This window comes from Pelobates fuscus, chromosome 2 (assembly GCF_036172605.1).
Source record: "Pelobates fuscus isolate aPelFus1 chromosome 2, aPelFus1.pri, whole genome shotgun sequence".
NCBI lineage: Eukaryota > Metazoa > Chordata > Amphibia > Anura > Pelobatidae > Pelobates > Pelobates fuscus.
In genome coordinates, this window is record NC_086318.1 from 218775391 (window position 1) to 218796378 (window position 20988).

The 20988-nt window shown below is 40.3% G+C and overlaps 1 protein-coding gene across 1 annotated transcript in view; it reads right to left on the reverse strand.

Annotated features, from left to right (window-relative positions):
• The window catches only part of AHCTF1 (AT-hook containing transcription factor 1), a 132432-nt gene that overhangs the window by 101008 nt on the left and 10436 nt on the right, over positions 1-20988 (reverse strand). Inside the window, exons 3-4 of the mRNA XM_063443190.1 lie at positions 15080-15333; positions 9187-9367 (exon numbers count right to left, since the gene is read on the reverse strand). Of these exons, the coding sequence (XP_063299260.1) occupies positions 9187-9367; positions 15080-15333 (435 nt within the window). The remainder of the gene's footprint in view (positions 1-9186; positions 9368-15079; positions 15334-20988) is intronic.

Consider the following 20988-nt stretch of genomic DNA (forward strand, 5'->3'; position numbering starts at 1 on the left):
CAGGTTCACCTCCACCCTATTATAATTACATATGGCTCTAGACATGGCTCTAGACATGGCTGCACATTATGCCCCTTGCTTTAAGTATTGATGCTGGAACAATTCACCTCTCTGATAAGGAATTGTCCCGGTATTCATGGAATCTAAGTGAATATAAGCTCATGATATTCCCAGACAATATTCTTAGCTTGACAAAAGCGCACATCTCATTGCCAACCTTTGCAAAAATACTAAACTAATATAGCTGCTGCTCATATTATAAGCTGAACATAACCAAGACCAAAAGCCATATGACTACACCAAAAACCTCCCTATGAGAACAAAACAAAACAAGAATCCATATGACTGGAGAACTGACAAACGTACTTTACTAGAAGTGGCCTTTGCCCCCGTGATACACAAAGCTAACCATTATAAACTGATATGCGAAATTGAAACACTAATGTGCAACCAAATATTTTCGATTGCAAATTAGTGTTTCAATTTCGCATTAGTGTGTATATATATATTCCAATACATGGATGTACATGAAAAAATACATCAACGTTTCGGCTCTCTTCTGGAGCCTGCTTCAGGATGACAGACATCACCTTCATCCTGAAGAAGGCTCCAGAGGAGAGCCGAAACGTTGATGTATTTTTTTATTTTTAACATGAATTAAAAGTTAAATTTTATTTTCATCTGAAAGACCCTGGAGTGCTTTCCATTTATTGGAATATCTACATCACTGTGCTGGATCAGCACCGGGCATATTAGTATCTTTACCAGGAGTGCAAGCATCTTTGGATGTGTGCATGTTTTACAGTAACTTTGGGAAAAACTACACATTTCAATAGTAAAACTACTGGGGATATTTTTTCTATTAAAGATAGTATTGGTTGCCTCACGGACCATGTCATTTATCTGTTGGAATGTCCATGCGGCAAGCAATACGTGGGCCGGACGAAAAGAGCATTTAAAATTAGAGCAATGGAACACAATATTAAAAAGCAATTAGAATCCCATTCGATACCAGTACACTGTAATTCATGTCCACTATTTGACCTAAAAAAATTGAAATGTACAGCTATAGAGAAAATCCCACAACATTGGAGGGGAGGTAATAGGGAGCAGAAGTTGGCCCAGAGAGAAACATACTGGATCCACAAGCTCCAGACACTTAGCCCTTTGGGACTGAATGTCGATGTGGATTTAGTGTGTTTCCTGGGCTAGCTGATATAACCTGTTGAAAGGGTGGTGACTGATAGAAACATTGGTAGTGACCTCAGAAAAAAATCAAAAGAAATATAAAAAAGAGAAGTGTAAAAATTAGATTCTAATATGAGAATTGTAATATAAAAAATGCAACACAATCATTATATACAATATGAAAAAAACAGGAAATAAAATAAATTATTAAAAAGAACAAAGGAGAAGAGGAAAATAAAAATTAAAACACTCACAATAATAGAAACATAAGATAATATACAAAATCTAAAATAGGAAAGAAAGGGAGTATATTTTATATTTTATGCAAATGGCCAAAATTAAGGGTATGTTTTATGATGCATGCCAATGAACATCCGCACACAATGTCCTGTTATATATGACATATCAGATGAATTGGTGTGAATGTAATTAACCAATTAACCAACCCACTAAGTATGTAGGTGGATATCAGTATACAATGTCCTGTTATATGAGACATACTAGACTGATTAATGTGAATGTAATTAATTAGTTTATAAATAAAAATAATAAAATAGTAAATAATAAATTAATTTAGTTATTAGATGGACAATTGTTTGCTGATGAGCAAGTATGGAACTAAAGGTACTAAACATAGTATTTTCAGAGGATAGGAATGAATCTTAATGTTTTCCTTTTCTATAATGCATACTATGGACTGCAATATCATGTCAAAATAGGGGTAATCCCTCTGGCGACCACTAGATGGCAGTGATATGAACATTTTGAACTGGGTTGAATGAAACGCACGGCCATCATAATTAAGGACTAAGTGGAACACACGGATGTGCGCAAGACCGGAAGTAAACGCCGAAAGCGGATTTTGACAGCGAAAAAAGAAAATCAACAGCTGGGACAACTCTACATGATGATTAATGGAGAAGAGGAAGCCCAATCAAAGGAAGAATATTGAACAACACCCACCACAATTAAGGGAAGGAGAGGGAGGGGGTTATTAGGCTTATTTGTGCATTTGTCACTTTGTTGGCAGTGTATGTGATTTTATATTTTACTGTTATTGTTATTTTTATTTTTGATCCCTGAGGAAGTTCCCTAAGGGGAACAAAACGCGTAGGACCGTTATCTATTATTTAGTGTATATACATCATTTTTAAAAGCCAATAAATCTTTTCTAAACCCGACCCATTGGGAGTGTGTGGACTTCCTTATAACCGGATTTGGCGTGGTAATCAGCAAAGAAAATCCCCCCTATCTAGGGGAGGCACCTTGAGGGCCTGATTTAATTCGTCATTTTGTGAGTGTAACCTTGAAATGTGAAGCGAGTGTTTAAAGTTGTAACTGTATTACACTATGTTGCATTTTATGTTTCCATTTTAGTGGTACAAGCTGGATCCCTGATCGTGTGTGGCCGCTTTTAAAAAAAGGATTAGAATCCCTAAGCGTCAATAAATTATTTTGAACTCTACCTATACGTATTCCCTATACCAGTCAACCAATTCATATGGGCAAACAAAGCTTCGAGGATGGCGGCAGGTGTTTTATATAAGAATTTTGTATGGTGTGGCCTGACCACAGAGCTAGTCTGACACATGTGAGCAGAGCTCCTCGTCGAAACAAGGCCTAAAGCATACAAAAGCTACCAAATGAGATATATTCCCAAACAAAAAGCACTCCACACTCACCAGAATGGACAAAAGAAACCTGAGGAAACCCCAAAAGAAAACTCCCGACCCAGGAGCAACAGTGGCAGACCTCTATGCGGCTTCCTGCGCAGCTCAGGGCGAGCACTAAGATGGCGAACGAAGAAGCCCGCAGGCTTCATTGACACCGCCGAGGGCCAACACTCCCACGCAACCTGGCTTGCCGGGAATGGAAACAAATCAAATCCTGGCAAAACTTATGGAAGTCAAAATATGCCTGTCAGGAGAGATCACCAGGTCCACCAACATAGTTAGGGGAGAGATAGCTGCGCTGGGACATAGGACAGCAGTCTTGGAGCAAAGGCAGGAGCACGGGAAGTGGGTAATTACATTCCCATGGCAGGGGAAGCCAAGACAAATTGGCCCACAAATATATACGCTCGACAGGACTGATAGATGTCTGGAGGGCGCACCATTCGGGCGACGTAGACTATACATACTACTCGGCACCACACGTTAACGATCAAGCTATAAATAAGATAACAAGGGTAATGGGTAGGATCTATTACATTGTCACACTAAACAAACATAGCTATAGAGAGACAACCTGTGCACAACATCCCCATGGTCGTGGAAACTAACTTGCTTAGGGACCCAAACATAACGGCAACCATCCAAAAAGAAATCAAGGAATACTTTCAATTTAACTCAGACTGAATTAGCAACGGCAACTTTATGGGCAGCACACAAAACAGTAATTCAAGGTGCCCTCATAAGAGAAGCTACCCGGAAAAAGAAAGATAAAAACCAAACATTAAAAACCCTACTTAATGACCTACGCAAGTCCAAATAACACAAAACTGAAAGAATGAAAAACACTAAGACGCCTCCTAAGGGAAACGCTCCGACACAATGCCGCCAGAGCCATGATATGGTCAAATGGACATTCTACGAACACGCAAACAAAATGGATACCCTGGTCGCTTGAACAATATGCCCACACCCCTGACATGCACACATCACGACTATCAAGAACCGCAGGGGTCAACTCAAGACAACAATGACCGAAATTGCAATGGTATTCACAGATTTGTATAAGTCCCTATACAACCACACTGCCCAAGATGATGACAACCCAATAGACACTAAAGAGGCCATGCAAACATACCTCAACAAGCCAACACTACCGAAATTGAACCCGACCGCTATGGCAACCCTTGGAGGTGAAATTACTACAGGCAAAATAGACAGAGCATTATTCAATTTAAAAGGACATAAAGCCCCTGGGCCTGACGGATTTTAGGGAGGATACTAGAAGACATTAGAGACGAATTGGTACCACATATGACAACTTTGTTTAAAGGATCACTATAGTGTCAGGAAAACAAAGCGGTTTTCCCTGACACTACACTCTGTTCCAAATTATTATGCAAATTCTATTTGTGTCACAAAGATTAAATATTTGTTTTTTTCAGTTTAACTCATGGATGGCATTGTGTCTCAGGGCTCTTTTGATCACTGAAAAAAATCTCAGACACCTGTGATAATTAGATTGCCAGGTGAGCCCAATTTAAGGAAAAACTACTAAAGGAGGGTGTTCCACATTATTAAGCAGAGCACCATTTTCATGCAATATGGGGAAGAAAAAGGATCTCTCTGCTGCCGAAAAGAGTGAAATAGTTGAATGCCTTGGACGAGGTATGAAAACATTAGCTATTTCACGAACACTTAAGCGTGATCATCGCACTATTAAGAGATTTGTGGCTGGTTCAGAGCACAGACGGGTTTGTGCAGATAAAGGCCAATTAAGTAGGATTTCTGCCAGATCCATGCATCGGATCAAGAGAGCAGCTGCTAAAATACCATTACATAGCAGCAAACAGATATTTGAAGCTGCTGGTGCCTCTGGAGTCCCACGGACATCAAGGTGTAGAGTCCTCCAGAGTCTTGCAACTGTGCATAAACCTTCTATTTGGCCACCACTAACCAATGCTTACAAGCAGAAACTGCATTGGGCAGAAAAACACATGATGACCAACGTTCAAACAGTCCTGCTCACTGATGAGTGCCGTGCAGCCCTGGATGGTCCAGATGGATGGAGTAGTGGATGGTTGGTGGACAGCCACCCTGTTCCAAAAAGGCTGCGACGTCAGGTGGAGTCATGTTTTGGGCCAAAATCATGGCAAGAGAGCTGGTCGGCCCCTTTAGGGCCTCAGAAGATGTAAAGATGACCTCTGCAAAGTATGTGGAGTTTCTGACTGACCACTTTCTTCCCTGGTACAGAAGGAAGAACTATGCTTTCCATAATAAAATCATCTTCATGCATGACAATGCACCATCTCATGCTGCAAAGAATACCTCTGCATCAATGACTGCTATAGGGATAAAAGGAGAGAGAGTCATGGTGTGGCCTTCAACCTCCCCTGACCTCAATCCTATTGAGAACCTTTGGAGCATCCTCAAGCATATGATCTATGAGGGTGGGAGGCAGTTTACATCCAAACAGCAGCTCTGGGAGGCAATTCTGACATCTTGCAAACAAATTCAAGCAGAAACTGTCCAAAAACTCACAAGTTCATTGGATGCAAGACTTGTGAAGCTGCTATAAGGGGCCTTTGTTAAAATGTAACGTAACCTGTTAAAATGTTTAAAAAGTTTTGAAACTTACTGTGCATAATAATTTGGAACAGTGCATTGTAAGTTCATGTGAAAAAAAAAATACTGTTTGTTCAATAAAATTTGAATTGTACTCGTAATAGTTGATAACATGAGAATTACGCTGAAAGTTATTTACATCAATTATTTAGGTAAATGAGAAAAATATAATTTGCATAATAATTTGGAACAGGGTGTATATTGCCCTGAGCGTGCCCCCACCCTCTGGGACCCCCTCCCGTGGCACTACTTTAATCCAGCGCCGGGCTCCCTCGGTGCTGGTGACCTCTCCTCCCCCGACGTCAGCAGAGCCGCGCGCGCATTCAAAGTGTCCATAGGAAAAGCATTTCTCAATGCTTTCCTATGGATGCGAAATTCGCATCCATCGTTGCAGGTGCGCCTCTAGTGGCTGTCCGGAAGACACCAGACAGATATTACATACCCGTTTATCCAAGCTTGGGAAAAATATTAATGTCAAACGTATCCCGAACACACTTGGCAGCAGATATTTCAAATCTGCAAACAGTAAATACTGAACATTTCGCACATAGAACTGCCAAGGAAACTGCTATAACGCTGCTACTTGGTGCCAATTCTTCTTAAGCAAATGTTTACACATAACTACGACCTTTGTTGGCAAAGCAACAGTGGAGTCGGAACTCTACAGCGCATCTAGTGGAATTGCATAAAACCAACACATTACTGGAGGGAGGTACCTCAAGTCAACTAGTACGGGATTTAGTCTCCCCAATACGCAAGAATGTTTATTACTACATAACAACCCAAGGCTGTCAGATACTTAATATATCAAATAAATGTAGCTGCACTAGCACTGCTAAGCATGCAATGGTGCCAACTATATTGCATTCTATAAAATTAATAGAGAAAACAAATTTATGACTTCTTTTCTAGGGCAAGCACTCACAAAAAGCCTCCCTTTTGGAAAATAACTTGGGATGTGTGGATTGCATCCCGACGAGACCCCTCACAACAACAAAAAGAAGACTCGAAGTCTTGACAGCTGTGTTCAACTCTGATACCTACGGTCAGATACCTTAAGTACACTAATTTAACAAATATCATCAACACCTATTAACCACCAGGCTCACTGACCAATTTGAATTTCAGCATTGTTTACCCCATATCTCATAACATATAGAAATGCTTTGCTAGACTTTATTAATGATTTATATTAGATGAATGTAAAGTATATTATTTGACATTACCGGCTGTGAGTTATGGGATATTTTTTCAGTCTCCCATTTCCTTGTCTTCTTCATTGCACTATCCCCCCCCTGCCCCCCCCCCCCCTCTCTTCTCTACATCTATTCTCATTCCTTTCAAATTTTCCACAAATTTTTCACATTGCTTTCTATGTGGGAAAGTAACCAATTGTTACTTAACATTATTACTGTTAGTATTAGTGAATGCATTTCAAAGATTCTTGTCATACAACAATGTCATTTAAATGTGCACAATGTAAAAATAAAAATTGCATCCTAAAATTAAACCTTTTTTTTTTTTTTAAATGATGGGCTGGCAAGCACCCTAGACTCAAATACAGTATAATCTACAATTATTATGTAGCTCGTATGATCGCCTCACTATTCTACCAGAAAGACCCAACGCACCAAAACAGCAGCTGACCATTTAACAGTACTTCACCACTATCCCATGGTAGAAAGCGCCTATCGATCCGAAAAACACACCCTAACTGTAGTACTTTTCATTAGACTTTGCGGGAAAAACAGGCTGGAACTCTGCCTCTCCAATCCCTACAATTGGTCACACAATTAGTTTCCAGCTGCCCCAACTTGTGATAACGTGGTATAGAGCCACTCGAGGCTGTCTTAGTACTGCAACATTGCAGTTTCTCAAAAACTAAATTTTTACTTTGCAGAATAGAGGACAACAGGGACACTGCACAAAGTGATCTGGGTGCCTATAGTGTTCACTTTAAAGAATAATTAGTGGGTTGGACATTGAAAGACTATTCTACATCAGATACCAAAGAAGGGCGTAATTTATAATCAGCAACCAACCAATTTGGACCATTCTGCTGTTCTGAAATTATACTTCACTGTCACTTTTTGAGTATTGTTCTAAGTGCTGGAAGCATTGTATTAGCAAAGTTAGATCTACTGACTTTATAAGTAGTTTCCTGCTTCCTTTAACAAACAGAACTCTGTAGTTTACAGAGTAACTGTCATACCTCAAACAACTTATGGTCACTAGATGGAGCATATGATTTTATCTGTACATTGTGCTAGTAAATGTACAGATTAGGAGAAATACCTATTTAACCCCTTAAGGTCCAAACTTCTGGAATAAAAGGGAATCATGACATGTCACACATGTCATGTGTCCTTAAGGTGTTAAAATAGTTTTTTTCTCCGAGCTGTCAGTCAATGCCTTGGGATTCATGAGGATGCTACTTTGACAAGTACCACCAACCTAGAGATTGTTGCAGACCACGTACCCTTCATGGCAATGGTGTTTCCTGGTGGCAGTGGCCTCTTTCAGCAGGAAAATGCACCCTGCCACACTTCAAAAATTGTTCAGGAATGATTTGAGGAACATGACAGAGTTCAATGTGTTGCCGACTGAGCATCTGTGAGATCTGCAGGAACAACTTGCAAGACCTAAAAGTTCTTCTGCTATTGTCTTGGTGCCATATACTACCAGACACATCCAGAGTCCATGGCTTGACACATCTGAGCTGTATTGTCAGAACGAGGGTGAGCTACACAATATTAGGCAGGTGGTTGAGATCAACAAAACTGCTAATCTTAGCCAATCCAATGCTTTCCGAAAGGAAAGAATTTGGAGGCTATTGCAGATGTGTGGCAAAACACAGCGCCAACCAGCATCTCATCATAGAGATCCCTTGAATTAATTCATCTCTATGACAAATGTTCAGTGTCTCAAAGCAGAGCATCAAAAATGCAGTGATTGCATTGAATCTCATGTAGGGACAACTACAGCCAAAAAAAACAAAAAAAAAACAATTTTAAAAAAGTTATGCATTAGGCAATGTGTGCATTATGGTAGGTTTTTGTAAAAACAAACCCTTCTCCTTTGTTTTAACCTTGTACTATTGTTGCTATTGTCTATCACTTTTGTTGGCATGCACTGGTACATTGTGAAGCCTGCTTATAGCATACCGATATGGGCAAGAGCAAATGCATCAGTGTGCATTACTAATTAGCCCTAATCACACTCATCCCACATCTGTATAACCTATTTAACCTGGATTCATCCACTACACTGGTAAATCCCAGATGGATTGATTAATTCAGGTGTAGATTAAAATGAATGATTTGGACAAAGCAGCTGTAACAAAATGTTCCACAAGTCTATTTGAAAGGAACTTATGAATGTGGCAGGGACTCAAGAAGAGCCTATTTTACTATAATAGACAGGAAAGTGGGCAATGTAACAAGGTTGTATTATATTTTGCCACAAAGCAACTAGATTGCATGCGGTTTTGGGAACAGAGTGTGATAACCACATATTTTGATGGTCAGCTAAACAGTTACACTTGCTTTATTTTTATAAATAGAAAACAAGTGTTACAAGGACATTAAATAGCACAAATAAAAAAAAATAAAAAAAATAAATGTATTAAATTAAAATAAGGACTCAAGCATTTAAAAAAAAATCAAACACCCCCCCCAACGAAAAACAAAACCCAAGCAAATACCTGACGCTTCAAGTTCATCCTGATTAGATGATACATCATCCAAACAAAGATCAATTAAGAGGACATGTCCATCATTAGTAACAACTGCAGCTACGCCAAAGAACCAACGCAAGCTCTGATGCAGATGTTGAGTACTGGCATTGGCGCCTCCATGATTAATAACAGGTTCAAGAGCAGTTACCTATATATAATTAAAAAAATAAAAATAAAAAGGGGGGGGGGGGGGGGGAGGTTGTTAGATACAAGATACAATAAAATCAAAATACTGTTTAACATTCGCAAACATAACTTCTAAAACATTTTACGTTGAATCTATTAAAAAGGGACACTAAGCACCCAGAGCACTTTAAGTCAATGAAGTGTTGTGTATGCTGTCCCCCCCTGCGGTTTTACAAAAATGTTTACATTGCAGGGCTAAACACACCTACAGTTGTGGTCACCCGGACAGCCACTAAATGGTGCTTCCTCATCCAGAACAGTTAGACTAATTTCTATATATACACATACACACATTTACACATACACGACGTGTATTTAAATATTTATATATTAATATCAAATTACACGTAGACTGATACGGATTAAATATATATATATAATTATTGTTATATATATTTATATATAATATAAAAAATATATATATGTACCGTATATACTCGAGTATAAGACGAGTTTTTCAGCACATTTTTTGTGCTGAAAAACCCCCACTCGTCTTATACTCGAGTCAGTTGTCTGTATTATGGCAATTTACATTGCCATAATACAGACAAGGACCGGGGACTGTCAGGAAGCTGTAACTTACCTTCACAGCAGCTCCTGTCAGCTCCCTTCTCTCTTCTCCGGTGCGTGCAGCTCCCAGGTCAGCTCCCTCTGCAACTCTCGCGAGAGCCGCGCGGAGCGTTGCCACGGGTTACCGTGGCAAAGCTCTGACCCCGCGGCTCTCGCGAGAGTTGCAGAGGGAGCTGACCTGGGAGCTGCACGCACCGGAGAAGAGAGAAGGGAGCTGACAGGAGCTGCTGTGAAGGTATGTAACAGCTTCCTGACAGCCCCCTCCTACAGCCCATCCACTGGACCACCAGGGAGTGAGAGCCCCCCTCCCTGGCCAGCTAACAAGCAGGGAGGGGGGACGAAAAAATAAAAATAATAATAAAACAAATAATAATAAAAAATATTAAAATAATAACAAAAAAAATAATACAATTAATAATAAAAGAAAAAAAAGTTACCTAAAAAAAATAATAACATTAAAAAAAATATTAAAATAATAATTAATAAAATGCCCACCCCCCACCAATGTTCTGCACTCACACACACACACTGCACTGCATTCATTCTAAACACACTGCACTCATATACACACACTGCACTGCATTGCATTCATTATACACACACTGCACTGCATTCACACACACTGCATACACACACTGCACTGCATTCACACACTGCATACACACACACACACACACACACTGCATACACACACACACACTGTACTCACACACACACACACTGTACTCACACACACACACACTGTACTCACACACACACACACTGTACTCTCACACACACACACTGTACTCACACACACACACTGTACTCACACACACTCTGCATTCACACACACACTGCATTCACACACACACTGCATTCACACACACTGCATTCACACACACTGCATTCATTATATACATACACTGTAAATAAATATTCAGTTAATATAATTTTTTTAGGCTCTAATTTTATTTAGAAATGTACCAGTAGCTGCTGCATTTCCCACCCTAGTCTTATACTCGAGTCAATAAGTTTTCCCAGTTTTTTGGGGTAAAATTAGGGGCCTCGGCTTATATTCGGGTCGGCTTATACTTGAGTATATACGGTAAATACGTAAAAAAATAAAATAAAAAAATATTTAAAAATAAATAATTAAAAAATATATAGATGTGTTATTTCGTTCTAACTGTATTGTGATATTAATATATATATTTATATCAAAATACACGTAGAACAAAATAATATATATATCATTATATATATATATATATATATACATAAATATATACGTATATATCACTATATATAAATCAAAATATTTTAAAAAATTATATATATATATATATATATATACACACACACACACACACACACACATACATATACATATATTAATTCTACACATATATTTATGTAATAATTTTACATAATTAGGTATCCTAATTAATTACAATTAGCGGGACCTGCCTGACAACCCATGCCGAAAGTATAGGGAATTTAATTTGCTAGCACTATATTTAACCCTATAACTTTCCAAGACACCATAAAACCTATACATGGGGGGTACTGTTTTACTCGGGAGACTTTGCTGAACACAGATATTAGTGTTTCAAAACAGTAAAATGTATTACAACGATGATATCACCAGTAAAAGTGATGTTTTCTGCATTTTTCACGCACAAACAGCACTTACACGGACGATATTATTGCTGCAATACTTTTTACTGTTTTGAAATACAAATATTTGTGTTGAGCGAAGCCTCCCGAGTACAACAGTACCCCACATGTACAGGTTTTATGGTGTTTTCAAAAGTTACAGCGTCAAATATAAGGCTTGTGTTTCATTTTTTTCACATTAAAATTCGCCAGATTGCTTACGTTGCCTTTGTGACCCTATGGTAGCCCAAGAATGAAAATTACCCCTATGATGGCATACCATTTGCAATAGTAGACAACCCAAGGTATTGCAAATGGGGTTTGTCCAGACTTTTTTAGTAGCCACTTAGTCACAAACACTGGCCAAAATTGGCGTTTTTTGCATTTTTCACACACAAACAAATACTAACGCTAACTTTGGCCAGTGTTTGTGACCAAATGGCTACTAAAAAAGACTGGACATACCCCATTTGCAATACCTTGGGTTGTCTACTATTGCAAATGGTATGCCATTATGGGTGTAAATTTAATTCCTGGGCTACTATACAGTCTCAAAGGCAATGTAACCAATCTGGCGAATTTCAATTTCAAATGTAACGTGCTATATTTGACCCTGTAACTTCCCAAAACACCATAAAACCTGTACATAGGGGGTACTGTTTTACACGTGAGACATCGCTGAATACAAATATGTGTATTGTATTGCAGTAAAAGCAAACAGTATTTTGACATCCACAGTTAAAATGTCACATAGAACTAAAAAAATTAAAAAATTCTTTTTTTCTCCCATTTTTTAATATATTTTTTATATTAAATTATGTTCAATACCTAAATATTTGATGTTAAATGAAAGCCCTGTTTCCCCTGAATAAAATGATATATAATAAGGGGGGGTGCATTTAATATGAAAGAGGTGAATTACGGTTGGACAGACATATAGCGCAAATGCCAGGTTTTGTTTACGTTTTGTTCTGTTCACAACTTGTACATTTGGCTGCGGTGTTAAGGGGTTAATAACCTTGTCTGACATAACGCATATGAATTTGTTTGTCAACCTATTATTTTTCAATAAAAGTCCTGGATCCTGCTTTGAATCCCATGCTAGACATTTACAGGTGATACTTGAAAAATTAGCATATCGTGCAAAAGTTAATTTATTTCAGTAACGCAACGTAAAAGGGGAAACTAATATATGAGACGCATTACATGCAAAGCAAGATGGTTCAAGCTGTGATTTGTCATAAGTGCTATGATTATGGCTTACAGCTCATGAAAACCCCAAATCCGCAATCTCAGTAAATGAGAATATTACATGCAATCAATAACACAAGGAGTGTACATAGAACAAGATCGGACCTCTGAAAAGTATAAGCATGCATATGGACTTGGGCCCCTTTTGCAGCAATTACTGCCTCAATGCAGCGTGGCATGGAAGCTATCAGCCTGTGGCACTGCTGAGGTGTTATGGAAGACCAGGATGCTTCAATAGTGGCCTTCAGCTCTTCTGCATTGTTCGGTCTCATGTCTCATCTTTCTCTTGGTAATGCCCCATAGATTCTCTATGGGGTACAGGTCAGGCGAGTTTGCTGGCCAATCAAGCACAGCAATCCCACGGTCATTGAACCAGGCTTTGGTGCTTTTGGCAGTGTGGGCAGGTGCTAAGTCCTGCTGGAAAATGAAGTCAGCATACCCATAAAGCTCGTCTGCGGAAGGAAGCATGAAGTGCTTCTAATGAAGCATAGTGGACCAACACCAGCAGATGACATGGCTCCCCAAATCAGCACAGACTGTGAAAACGTCACACTGGACTTCAAGCATCTTGCAGTGTGTTCCTCTCCATTCTTCCTCCGAACGCTGGGTCCTTGGTTTCCAAATGAGATGCAAATGTTGCTCTCATCAGAAAAGAGGACTTTGGACCAGTGAGCAACAGACCAGGTCTGTTTTTCTTTAGCCCAGGTAAGACGCCCAATGTCCAGGATCTGTCTGTGTGTGGTCGCTCATGATGCACTGACTCCAGCCTCAGTCCACTCCTTGTGAAATTCCCCAACACTTTTGAATGTCCTTTTCCGGACAATCCTCTCCAGGCTGCGGTCATCCCTGCTGCTCATACAACTTTTTCTTCCACATAACTTTCTATTAATGTGCTTTGATACAGCTCTTTGGGAACATACAACTTCCTTCGCAATTACCTTTTGAGGCTTTCCCTCCTTATGGAGGGTGTCAATGATGGTTTCCTGCACAACTGTCAGGTCAGCAGTCTTCCCCATGATTGTGATTCCTACTGAACCAGACTGAGAGACCATTTAAAGGCTCAGAAACCCTTTGCATGTGTTATGGCTTACTTAGCTGATTAGAGTGGGACACTGTGAGCCTAGAATATTGCACCTTTTCACAATATTCTAATTTACTGAGATTGTGGATTTGGGGTTTTCATGAGCTGTAAGCCATAATCATCGCACTTATGGCAAAATCACAGCTTGAACCATCTTGCTTTGAATGTAATACGTCTCTCTCATATATTAGTTTCCCCTTTTACGTTGCATTACTGAAATAAATGAGCTTTTGCACGATATTCTAATTTTTCGAGTATCACCTGTAAGTGTTTGAAGCGAACCATTCTGGGCTCTTGATATGCAGACTCCTTTAATGAGAACTCTGCCCTGATATACTGAAGACTGGAATAAGTGTTTGCAAGGTGCTTCCGCCCGTTTCGCAAATGGGGTCTCAGAGGCCTAAGTGGGGGTCCTAAGTAACAAAGAGGGGAACCTGTTGTCGCTCCCCCCCCCCCCATGAGCGGTGGGTGGGGGCATTAACAAAAAAGGGTAGGGGGAACCTATTGTGTCCCGTCCCCCAACAATTGACATGGGGTCCCAAACCCCTAGTCCCCACTCCCACCCCTAATAAAATAAACCCTACCTACCCCCATAACCTAAAAATAGTGAGGCGGGAACAAAAAGCTAAATACCTGTCAAAAAAAAAAAAAAAAAAAAAAAGGGGGGGGGGTATATGAGGGGAGGGAGGGATTTTATTTTACTTGGCAGGTACCTATCCACTATTACCCAAAACACACATACATATATACATATATACACACACACGCGAGCACACACACGCGAGCACACCAGAGAGGATTTGCAGGCTTTAATAGGAAAAACAATATAGAGCAAAAACTTTTGAAAACACAATGTGGTCCACTGTGTTTTGAGTTTGAAACATCAGTATTTTAGGGAATGCTTGCACCATCAGTGCCAGATACCCACAAGAAGATTAATTCATGAGTCACAGATTGTTTAGTTTTGATTTTTTAATTGTTATAAATATAAGTTTGCACCGATAAGAAAGTATATGAATGCAAACCTAAGATCAATAGTTAACCTTTGTAAGGTGGATATTTCTAAAGAGGACATGTCCACTTTGTTTATAATTTTCTAAAAGATCAGAATACATTAGATAAAAATATACTTACTGATCCAGGAAGAACAACTGCTTTAACAACTTTTGATATTCCCACATCGTACAGGCAGAGAACACCACCTTCTGAATCCTCAAGTCCCACAAGTAATCCAGTCTTTTTCTGCCATGAAAACTCTCTAACCGCTACAACAGTGGGAGGCTGTGCCGTCACACCGCTAAAACGATAAGCAGAGAGTCTCTCTGCTGTTAAAAAGTTAGCAACTTCCAGCTGTGGTCCACATGCCAACCAAGCCAGACCAGTTTTCCCTAAGGAAAAAAAAATATATATATTTATACACATTGAACAATGCAATTTAAGGAGAATGGCAATTCTGGAATTCATACACAAAACATTAAAAATCACTTAGAACTTGTTTTTGTTACACCATATTACAATGAACGGAAGCACCAGACTACATGCTGAAAAAATATGCATTCCAATGTTTAATGTTATTTATGGACAACTCAAAAAATACATATTGTTAAGTAAAAGTATAAGTATACAAAATATTAAAAATCCTAGTGAAAGCTCCCCCCCCTTAAACCAGTTTGGTTTCAAGTTTTAGAAGACCTTAGTATACAAAAGACTATATGGATTTTGCTTGGTTACATGAGTGATTTTAAAAAGTTCACATTCACCCAAATGTGACCTTTCTACTTCTGTAAAATACAAAAAATAACATTCTGTAGAATATACCTGCAATTGTATATATAGTACACCTCACATCTGACAGAGAAAGCATGTAGACCCACAGATAAATACCTCTACAATACTGTTACAGCCTTCCCCATGAACACATCACCTACCTAACTACATCAGAAAAGCGCTACAAACAACCTTTCTCCCTTGCAGTCAATGAAGTCCCTGAGCTGGTTTGCTGGCACGTCACTCTCCATCTATTCCCTGTGAGTGCTGAAACACATGTTGTGAGAGGGAACAGCAGGGTGGAGAAGAGGATTTAAACTAAGTACTGAAACCTACACTGTATATGGCTACACTTTGACAGTATATAGGCAGCACATAGATCAATATCACAGGCAGGCTTACTGAGATGGTTTCATATTTTCAATGAATGTTGCTGGCTATCACTGAAGAGTGATTAGAAGTTTGGAGGCTGCAATGCTCCATAAAACTGGAGCAGGAAGATCTAGTTTATGTTGAGCTGTCAGAGTAATCTCCCAGTGGCATGTTGTAACATTGTAACTCACTCTCTGCTCATTGTGAGTAGTGAAGCCAGGAAGGGGACTGACAACTAAAAAAAAAAAAAAAAAAAAAAGCTGGTGTTTTTGTTTTAACACCGGCTAACTTGAGCTACAATTGAGTAAATTGCACATTTAATCCCGCTGGAAATGGCCCTACACTAATCAGGGTCCACCACACACACACACACTTTACTGACATATGGTGGCAGTACAATTGGGATGTACTCTTCCCTTAGGCCAAGCATCTGAAAGAAATAATTAAAGGACCACTCTAGGCACCCAGACCACTTCAGCTTAATGAAGTGGTCTGGGTGCCAGGTCCAGCTAGGGTTAACTAATTTTTTTATAAACATAGCAGTTTCCGAGAAACTGCTATGTTTATCAATTAGTTAAGCCTTCCCCTATTTCCTCTAGTGGCTGTCTCACTGACAGCCGCTAGAGGCGCTTGCGTGAAAATCACAGTGAGAGCACGCAAGCGTCCATAGGAAAGCATTGTAAATGCTTTCCTATGCGACCGGCTGAATGCGCGCGCAGCTCTTGCCGCGCGTGCACATTCAGCCGACGGGGCGGAACGGAGGCGGAGAGCTCTCCGCCCAGCGCTGGAAAAGGGTAAGTTTTAACCCTTTTCCCCATTCCAGAGCCGGGCGGGAGGGGGTCCCTGAGGGTGGGGGCACCCTCAGGGCACTCTAGTGCCAGGAAAACGAGTATGCTTTCCTGGCACTAGAGTGGTCCTTTAACATAAAAAAGTCCCTCCCCTTACCAGGTATAAGAGGCCCAACCAGCCCAGAGACCTCCGTTCTCTTTCTTGTTCCAACAGGAACGGTTTAGGCATCTGGAATGTGGATGATGAATGGTGAGGCACATGGGTTGCTGCCTGGGGGATCCGGTCTAATAGCCTCCCAGGTGGAGAGCTGAATGGCCAGAAGACAGAGCAGGTTTGTAAGCCTGCTTTTATGCCGCGTGCAGCACCGGCAAAGCAGGGAGGCGGTCTCTAGTGGCAGCTAATCACTGTCCGTTGGAGACTCATGCGCACAGCGGTGGAACGCGCGCCCGGGTGGTTATGCGTTCCACCGGAGTTCCGACCGCGCTATCGCGCATGCGCAGTCTGAACTCCCGGAAAATGGCGCCAAATGTGAAGGATCTGCCTAGTTATGCTGTGCAGATCTTGTCAGCATGGATGCTCAGCAGTGAAGGTCTCCCAACAAAGGTTGAGCTGAGACTACTCTAGCATGATATTCACGGTCCATGACAAATATACAAAGCTAGCAGACCTGGCTATGGCTTCAACTAGTATGGGAGACCAGTTTATGCTGACACTGATTCAATCCCATCAGATTCTGTGACTTGTAGAATTGGAAGGTGGTCCCTTCCAAGCTCAGTAAGAGGGTGCATTGAGTTGACTCTTGTTTTAAAGAGTTTGGAAAGTTTATTGAAGAATAAAGAGGTTTATGTTATCCTTTTATAACGGTTGATATACCAAGGGTAAAGCACTTCCAGTCCGACAAGTAATGCTGGTTGTTATATTCAGAAATTGGAAGAACCCTGAGTAAGGACTTTTTTTGTAAAGTACTTTCCCTTCTGGAATTCAGATGGTCTATAGAGTTTCTTATGGTTTTCGTCACGGTGGTGATTATGCTTTCGGATCATTGCGTGGTTTGAGCTTCTGTGGCCCAAAAAGGGCACTGTAGTTTGAAACCAGGACAGCAGACACTGCATCAAAAGTAAAGATGCATGGCGGAAATATATGCCTGCAATCGCAGGTATAGGAATTTCCAGTTCAAGATGACGTCAGAAGGGGCGGAAGGTTGAATGGTTATAAAACCATACATACCCTTTGTTTCTGCTGGGTCTCCCTATTGAGAAAGGTTTCCATCTTCCAGAGTATATTAAAGGGTTTCTCCCGGTTGTTCCTAGTCCCAACCCGGATGTGTTTTTTCAACCAATCTTGGATCTAAAAGTCCTGAACAAACGCGTTTTTTTTACCAACATGTCGAAATGGAGAATATGGCGTCTGTCGTTTATTTCCTTAAAAAAGAGATACTTCATGGCAACTTTAGATATAAAGTTGCCTACCTGCGTTTTCCTATGTGAAGTCACTATTTTACCTGAGGTTTGCTATGTGGAAGGTGAAAAGGGTTCATTTTATTACAATTCAGAGACCTTTTATTCTGGCTAGCTTCAGCACCGAGGTTTTTTTTTTTTTTTTCAAAGGTCCTCACTCTTTTCACAGTTTGTTTTTAAGTTACTAGGAATCACAGTATAGAGGCGCTATAAAATCTATACGCTAGAAATCCTGGAAGTATATGTTTGGTTTATCACCTAGTAAAATCTCACCTTGCCCCTTAGAGGTCTGTCCTGTTTCTTGGGTTTTGATCGAGTCAGGGACTTGGTAGGTTCATCTCACATGAGAAAGTGTATAAAGATGAGGTTTGATGATATACCTTCTTTGGCTGTCTGTAGGTTCGGTGAGAAAGCCTTGCAGGTTTTAGGTCATCTGACCTCTACAATCCCAGCAGTTGATTGGGCCTGAGCAAATTCGAGGCTCTTACAGTGGAAAATGTTGTCCAATAGTCTAGAAAGTTAGAAGACTTCTATTCTTTTAATGAGTATATCAGCTCATGCAACAGAAAAGTTCTCTTGTTGGCTGAATAAAATTTCTTTATACGGTCTTTTTGTCACGAATCTTGGATTGTGATTTCTACAGTCTCTTCTAATATGGGTTGCCTGTATCGCTTATGACAGGGTGTTGGGTCATAAAAGGATACAGAATAATCTTCATAATTCAAAGGATTATAGTCTGTTCTCTATGCTCTTCAGTAGTTCAAGGTTTTCTTTGTAGGGAAGGCTGTAAAGCTGTGGTTAGACAATCAGACTACGGTCTCCTACCTAAACGTACAAGGCAGTACAGAAGTTGTAATATTTTATTTCCTTGGCTCAATGTTTATGTCCTGGGCTCAAAGTCATCGGGACTTCATTTCCGCCATTCACTTTAGAGGTATAGACAACATAGTAGCGGACAATTTCAGCAGTTCAAAATGGTCCCAGACCAAGTGGTCCCTCAATCCGGCCGGTGAGGAGATTCAATCTGCCAGTCATAGACCTTATGGCAAGTTGATCAAATGCAAAGGTAGGGTCGTTTTGCCTCCCTCTTCAAGGTAGACGAGCCTATGGTAATGGATGGTCTTTCGATCCGGGGGGTATTTCACCTTGCTTTCAGTTTTTTTCCTGGTGAACCTTGTCCCAAGGGTCTGCAGAAGGGGACATCAGATTAAGCTCGGATGCTGGCCATAGTGCCGTACTGACCAAACCACAGCTGGTTCTCGTTTTTTATTTAACATGTTCAGGACGGCTTGGCTACGGCTAGACTTATTCTACATGGTAGGGGCATTCAAGTAGTGAGGTTTCAGTTACTGTTAAATTCTACCAGGTACTCTGCCTCTTCTGTCTACTAAAGAATTTGGACGTGCTTCTCCTATTGTTGCTATCCGGCGTTCTTATGAGGTGGTTTTTCTCATGGTTTTAGTCTGTCTACCCTTAAAGTCCAAGTTTCCGCTCTCAGTCAAGTTTGGTGATAAATGGTGCTTCCTGTCCTCTCATTAGAAAAAATATATATATTTTTTTTTATCGTTTAACCTCCTAAGTTAAGCGGTTTTTACTTTTGGGTTTTGTCTTTAGTTTTGAAATCTGTGTTCTCAGCCTTGCGAACCTTTGGATGCAGCTTTTTTTAAAAGATTTAACCATGAAAACAGTGTTTCTGTGGTCATTTCTTCAGCTAAGAGGATAGTGGTTCTCCTTTCTTCCTCTCCTGACTTTGCTATACTTTTTCCTGATAAGGTGATTATGTGCCCTATGCCCTTATTTCTTTGGGAAGTCATCTCCTCCAAGGTTATCAACCAGCCTGTTTTTTCCTTCCTTTTATGGTCCATCCTTGCCGGATTGAAATTTGTTTGGAGCCAACTGAATGTGGGTTGGTCTAGAAAAACACAATTGGACCGCTCATCTTCGTATGGCATGACTGATCATCTATTTGTGATTTTCTTTGGTGTTTTTATGGGGCAGTTTTCTCCAAGGCCTCTTTAGCTAGATGGCTGGTGGATGGTATTTAATTGGTTTATTCTTCCTCAAATCTACCTTTGCCTGCCTCCTTGAAAGCTCATTCTGCTAGTGCTGTGACTGCCTCTTGGCACAATAAAGGCATGTGCTTCTCCGGAAGTTATTTGCAAGGCGGCTGCCTGGTCTTCTTTCAACACTTTTTGTCGAGCGTTGCAACCTAGACGTATTCTCTGCCTCTGACGCAGTTTTTTGGGCTCTAGGTGTTGCATTTTATTGCCTAATTTCCCGCCCTTAGTGTGGGATCTCGATATATCCCAATTGTACTGCCACCATATGTCAGGAAAAACTGTAATTTTACTTACTGTAAATTCCCTTTTCCTTAATATGGTGGCAGTACATCACTCCCCCTTTGTATATGTATGTATATGGTTTTTGGGTGTGTTTTATAAGTTCACTGAAGTGTTCTCGGTACGTACTGAGGTCTCTGGGCTGGTTGGGCCTCTTACACCTGGTAAGGGGAGGGACTTTTTATGTTAATTATTTCTTTCAGATGCCTGGCCTAAGGGAAGATTACATTCCAATTGTACTGCCACCATATTAAGGAAAAGGGAATTTACGGTAAGTAAAATTACAGTTATATACACACACACACATACACACATATAT